General features: G+C 36.7%; 1 protein-coding gene across 2 annotated transcripts in view; it reads left to right on the top strand.

Moving 5' to 3' along the window:
• Window positions 1-4,121: 4,121 nt before the first annotated feature.
• LOC119575473 (A-kinase anchor protein 9-like) overlaps window positions 4,122-6,830 on the top strand; it is a 19,835-nt gene continuing 17,126 nt past the window's right edge. For both annotated transcript variants that reach the window (XM_037923119.1, XM_037923118.1), the window contains exons 1-6: window positions 4,122-4,316; window positions 4,718-4,910; window positions 5,229-5,411; window positions 5,693-5,815; window positions 6,168-6,332; window positions 6,599-6,679. In XM_037923119.1, coding sequence (XP_037779047.1) covers window positions 4,743-4,910; window positions 5,229-5,411; window positions 5,693-5,815; window positions 6,168-6,332; window positions 6,599-6,679 — 720 coding nt within the window. In that variant the 5' untranslated portion in view covers window positions 4,122-4,316; window positions 4,718-4,742. The remainder of the gene's footprint in view (window positions 4,317-4,717; window positions 4,911-5,228; window positions 5,412-5,692; window positions 5,816-6,167; window positions 6,333-6,598; window positions 6,680-6,830) is intronic.

Here is a 6,830-nt window from a genome sequence, read left to right as displayed (position 1 = left end):
TATTAATTGAGTTTTGGGTTGAATGTTAGGTAAGTCCAATATAATAGATGGATGCTGGTAAATACTGTATAGTGTAATAAATGCATGATTAAATTATGTCCTGTGCAAAGAGTAACATATTGTTTGTTTTGTGTGTGCTGTACATTTTGATGCTTGTGTGTTCATTTTAGTCTTTTAAGTTTTTAATGTAGTGTGTGGTTAATTGCGCATGTCCATGCATGACAAATTATTAAGTATGATTCACTTCAAATACTTTGTGTTCAGGTTTATATTCACTTGACTATTGCGATGATTTGTGAATCAAGATTAAATAAATTAGTAGATGCTGATGAGCATACAGTAGCACCTAATTCACAAGAGAAGGAATGCAACAAATATCATATTGTGCCGTAGGTGGAGAATTTAGAACGAGATTTACGGGAAAAATCACAGGAACTTCAGGATGCTCTTGCCCTAAAAGAGGAATTGCTAGCTGAGAACAAGACTGCCGTGGATAAGGTAAACGTTGTTGTGTTACTTCGTTGCACCCGAGCCGTGAGAGATTACAGCCTTTTTCCTTTTCTTTTCTTTTCTTTTTTTTTTCCTTAAATCTTTCTAGTTTCCTGCATTTACAGAAGAAAAAAAAGTTATTGTTTTGGTGTTTGCAATTTGCACACTTTTTGGTTTAGTCATGCATGAATGTGTTTTACATTGCTTTATTTCCTTGTGTTATCTGTACCCATATACAAACATCAAATATTATTTTATCAGCAGCATCCTTCTGTACAGTACCACACCTAATACACATTTTGATTTGATTTGATTTTCTTTATTCATTATGTGACTTGTAAAATTATTATTATTTTTTTTTTCCCTAATGCTCTTTAGAGCTGATTTGTAATATAAGCACATGAAATGGAATTGTTTAGAGGAGTGTTTTTATCTAATACTTTGACATATAACGGAAAGTGAAAGGAAGAGGGAGAGGGAGAGGAAGAAAGAGAGTGAGGAGGAATAGAGACAGAGAAAGGAAGAGCATGTTAGGAAGAAAGAGTTAAAGGGTGTGATCTTGATGTTGATTATTAATGTGTAGGGTGCTGGTTTGTACATATTATACGTATGGTGTATGAAAGGAAGAGAGAAAGAGAGAGAGAATAGGAGAAGAAAGGAAGAGAGTAAATAAAAGGTGGGAGAGAAGCAGAGTGAATGGGTAAAAGTGAGGGAGAGTGAGAAAGAGAGGGCAAAATTGAGAAAGAAAGAAAGAGAAAGAAGAGAAAAATATTGATAAGAAGGTGAGGGAGAGGAAGAGGAAGATTCAGCTTCAGCTTCAGATTCAGAGAGACTAAGAGAGAGGGGGAAAGTAGACACTGGAGATTAGAATAATGGAAGATAGGAGGGAGGGATGTGGCTAATGGAAAGAGAGAGTGAAAGAAAAGAGAAAAAGAGAAGAAAGATAGATAGTGGATGATTGAGAATAAATAAAAATTAACACTATAATTGCTTCCTGGGTTGTCACTAACAAGTCGTCTCACATTAGATCTGGGACCTTCGAGATATCATACAGTCTCTGGAATCCCAGCTGGATGCCAAATGCGTGCAAGAGCTTGAGGTAAACACCCAGGTTGAGTCCTTAAAATCAACCCTTGCGCAGGCACAGCGTCACTCCTTGGATCTCACTCAGCAGGTAGATAGATTGAGCAGTTGCATCTTTTGTTTGTTTTGTCATTGGTCTGTAAAGACAGAGTATTTAAATTTACATGATTAAATTATTTGCATGAGCATGGTAGTTTCCGATCAAATTACTTTCTAACTTGTTAATCGTTAACAAAGACTTCAAATTGTATATTTCACTGACATGAATTATGAGCAGTAATATAAAACAGATTAGGGTTAATAACATGGTATTTTAATCAGAATAAATGAAACATGTAGTTGCCATACTAAATTAATTTTTGTAACTTTCACGCATGATATTAGTACTACATTGATATTGATAATTTAGTTTGTGATAAGTGTTATTACCTAACTGCAACCTCTCAAAATGAAATTAAACCCAGCTGGAAGAGGTGCAGTGTGCCAGAGGTGAGGATAGTACTGGTTATGGAGAGCATGTGTCCACGCGCCTCTCTCGCATCGATGCCCCAGAGGAAGAGGAGAATGAGGCCCAGCATGCGAGCTCCTCCCTGTTCCGAGAGCTGACTCAGGAGGGCGGGCTGGCCACTCAGAATGCTGATGGACAAACTTTGGTAATGGACTGGGGATGTTCACCCACAGTTTTGGGATATTTTTTCTCTTTGATGTATTTTTTTGGGCTGTTCTTCCTGTTCTGTCTATTTGTCTGTCTCTGTCTCCTTATCTCTCTAGCTCTCTACTTCACTCTCATTCTCTCTCTCTCATTCTCTCTCTCTCTCATTCTCTCTCTCTCTCATTCTCTCTCTCTCTCTCTCATTCTCTCTCTTCTCTCTCTCATCTCTCTCTCTCTCTCTTCCTCTTCTTTTCTCTCTCTCTCATTCTCTTCTCTCTCTCATCTCTCTCTCTCTCTCTACTCTTCTATTCTCTTCTCTCTCTCATTCTCTCTCTCTCTCTCTCTTCTCCTCTCTCTCTCTCATTCTCTCTCTTTCTCTCTCTCTCTCTCTCTCTCTCTCTCTCTCTCTCTCTCTCTCTCTCTCTCTCTCTCTCTCTCTCTCTCTCCCTCTCTCTCTCTCTCTCTCATTCTCTTCTCATTCTCATTCTCTCCCCCTCCCTCCCCCCCACACCCACCTTGTGAGTATCACTTCCATTTTTCTTTATCTTCAAAACATTGATTTGAGACATTTGTGTAGACCACCATGTCTGTTGCTAGTTGGAAGCTTGTATATTAGCAATTAGTACATGATTTTAGGTTTTTAGAACCTTATGAAACAAGTGGTATTTGTCAAGGAAAATGTGTCACACTTGACCCTTAAAAAAGATCATCATTATGCTTTACAGGCAACCATTTAACATTACCATTATGCACTCTTTGGAGTTTTAAGCTTGAATTAGGAAAGTGTTTTATTTGTTTGCACTGTCATACTGATTACCATGTGATACTGAAAGCAAATAATTAATGCTTTCTGTTGATTATTTTGATTGTAAAGGGACTAAATTCACAAGTGAACTGATAAGTATGTATTAATCATAAAGCTACATTTTGTCGTACTAACATCTATTTCTGCATGAAAGTTCATAAAAGAAAAATTGAAATTGAAATTTCAGTGAATAACATCTTTAAAGAAAAGTTTACAAAAGCCATGATCATCATTTAAGCTACTGCATACTATGAAATTTTAATTATAAACATTCCAGTTTGTTTGAGTAATTATTATTATTATTATGATTATTTTAAACAGCTTCAGGTGATTGAAGACAGGCTGGACAGAACTACAAGAGGCCTTGAGGCTCTGCAACTATCCATCTCCTCCGCCTCTCAGTCTGAGGAAGACTTGTCTGTCAAGTAAGTGTTCTTTTTTCTTCTCTTTCTCAGTATGGAAAGTCCTGATTAGTGCTCAGGATAGTTGAGAGGTGGTATTGATTTTGAGAAAGGTGCTTACGTTATGTTGGAGAAAAAGGGATGAATGGCAGTGAGTATTTTCAAAATTTCTCATGTGCATCTAGTATTTTGGTATTTTAGCACTCTTCCCTTTGATTAAAGTTACATAACTCTGATGAAAATGAAGAGGACTGTAATATAAATTATGCAGTTTGCCTTGTGAAATTGACCATTTTGTTTTATGCCTCCCTTCAAACATTAGCCACAATGTACTTTGAACTTTATGGTTCAACTTAACACTGTTAATGGTTTCACAGAGATCACCTGGACATCCCATCTTTACGTGAGCTGGAAAGCAGCAGAGCCTTGTCTCCATCCACTCTGGACAGGCGACTGGAGGATAAGTTGGTGATGCTAGAGCGCACCACAGAAGCAGCAGTGAAGCGCACACGGGACCTAGAGATGACTGTCAAAAATCTGAGGCTGGATCTAGATGTATGTGGTTTTTGTTTTGAATCATAAATCTTAAGGATTAGTGGGTATGATTGCAGTAAGTTTTAGCATAATTGTGTTATCCAACATCTGTATATTACTCACAAAGGATAAATAATGGTTACCCACGGTCTTTCAGGAGGCAATAATAGAGCGAGATGCCCTCCAAGAGCGGTCAAGTGACCAGCTCGTTCAAATCTCAAGCCTGGAAGCACGGCTGGATGAGCTCAGGAGGTCAGACCATCCCATGGCTGCCGAGATGAGACAGCGGTTCACTCTGGTTCAGGAGGATTTGGAGAAGAAAAGGAATGAATTGGCAATAAAAGGGAGAGAGGTAATGCATTTGTGCTTTTTGAAATGTAGTTATATATTTTTTTTTCTTTGTCGCTTCATTTTTTTCTAGTTGTTGAAAATATCAAGAAATGTGTTTGGATTTTCATACTTACTTGATTTTTTTTTTTTTCTCATGGCTAATTTTACAACTATTTCCATGCTGGTTTAAAATGAAATCTTTTAAGTAATATACATCATCAGAAAATGAAGGAAAGATGTTAAAAGGCAAAAATATATTATCATAAAGTTTTGCAAGAGTATTTAAGTTCATTAAAATTGTTTTCATGGAACTTTGTAGATCTGATATTTTCCTGTCTTTCCTGAAAGTGAAATTTCTGGAGTTACCCAGAAAAGGGATTCAAATCTTTATCTTTATGGCATAATGGTTGTCCAAACTTTTAGGTTGAGGAGCTACGATTCAACCTGAATGACCTCCGAGGAAAGTTGTTGTCCCGTGAAGACGAGCTGCAACGACTGCTGTCAGTTTCACAGCCTCACAGTCTGCCCCAGTCATCAGCTGAACAGCTCCTGGCCAAACACCAAGCAGCTGGAGGATGAGCTCAAAGCAAAATCTGATGTGATCAAAAAATTGAAGGTAATTGGAGACAAACACAAATAAACTTTGGCCTCATCTATATGAGGTACCAGTACAACAGTATTTGAGGTTCACAACAAACTTCAGATTTGTTATAAGAGATACAGGATTCAGTCCTTGTATTCCATTCAGTACCATGCTATATCATTCCTTTGCCAGTTCTATGCATTCTGCTGTCATCGCGCCCCATTCCAGGAAAACGCTCTTCGCCATGCTCCATTCCCTTCCTTCGCATTTCTTTAGTTCCCATCCTCTCCCATGATAGATATTCTTAGGTCACTTAACCAACTCGGAAGAAAAAACTTGTTTGGTTTGCAGAATGAATTGTCTGAAGCAGCCAAAGGAAGTGGAATGTCCTCTGTGCTTTCATATCGTCTTTTTGATGACAAAAATGCTGAAATTGACAACTTGGCTCAGCGTCTGGAGGATGTGAAAGCCAGAATTAAGGAAGTGGCTTTACAGCTGTCGCAAGGGGGAAGTGTAGAGGAAGCAGTGAACATGGCAAGTATATGATATGTAGGAGTTCTCTAAAGTATCTTTGAAAATTGCGCTGTAATGTCTGAAACAGTAGATTACCTTATTGATTATATATTTCTGTCTGGTAAATTATTTTGAATGTACATTTGGGAGGTAATGTACATTGGTTTTCTGAACTCACCATGGTATATTGTAATATGCCTGAACATGATATAGTGCATTTGGATAGTGAATAAACTATTATATATTAGTCTCTCCCTTTGGTTAATAGCTGATTCTCTAAATAGAAAGTTTTTCATTTACAGCTAAAAAGAATTGCCTTTGATGGGAAATTCCATGAGACTCTGGATAGTAATGACAATACACACAGCCTGGAGGTGTTAAGAAGAGATCCAGTTGAGGTTTCTCCAAGTTTGACTCCAATAATGGTTAGTTGAATTGTATAGGATCAGGTGAAACAGGTTTTTTATTAGAATAATTCTTTAAATGATATTTGAACATTGTTCTGGAAATGAACTTTAGGTTTGTAGAACACTGTTCTGGAAATGAACTTTAGGTTTGTAAGTGATAGCCTTTTTTTTTTTTTTTTTTTTTTTTTCATTTGTTTTTTCTTTTTGTTTCTTTTTTTTCTTTTTCTTTTTGAAATTATGTGCATTATATAAATGAATTTGAATAAGCCCCTGTAGGAAAATATGTCTATCACAGTTAAGAGTAAATAAAAGTGAAGAGAGGCTTAGAAAGATTTTATCCACTATGTAATGATGTGCTATCTTATTGTAGATACCAGACTCCAAGGAAAAATCCATGCCCATAAGCCAGGAAGAGGACACAATTACCACACAGTCATCCCAAGACCTGTCGTTAATGTCAGTACAACCAGACGTCCTGAAGGTTCCAGATAATCTGGTCTATGAGACATTATCAGCTTCAACAGAGTTAAAACAGGTAACTGTGTAATTTTATTTTCTTGATAGGGATATTTGCTGGAAAATGGTTTAGGCAAGTTGAAATTAGCCAATCACCTTAAAGGAGTACAGCATTGCTATTTAGGTGGCAAATTAAAATAATTCATAAGAATTTGTGTGCATTTTTCTCTTTAAGAGTTGCATGTTTAGGATCCAAATCACTATAATGAATAAAGAATTATATCACGCCAAGATTAACTGCCCCTTGTGAATGCGTCTTCTATTTACATCCATATATTTTGACAGGTGTTAAATGAGGTGATTGAAGGAAGAGATAAAGAAACTGCTGGTGCCTCTTTAAATGAAATAGAAATGGGAACATCTGAGGTTAGTACATTTAGTTATGGGTAGATTGTAGTCTTTAAGAAGTGAGTAGTGATTAGTTGAAACATCTTTTCTTTTATTAGCATTATTATTATTTTTTTTTATAGCTTTCTTGTGAAGTAAAGAGAGATGAAGAAAATTGACCAGATACTCC

Source organism: Penaeus monodon, chromosome 7 (assembly GCF_015228065.2).
Source record: "Penaeus monodon isolate SGIC_2016 chromosome 7, NSTDA_Pmon_1, whole genome shotgun sequence".
Lineage (NCBI taxonomy): Eukaryota > Metazoa > Arthropoda > Malacostraca > Decapoda > Penaeidae > Penaeus > Penaeus monodon.
This window is presented reverse-complemented; position numbering and strand designations above follow the sequence as displayed.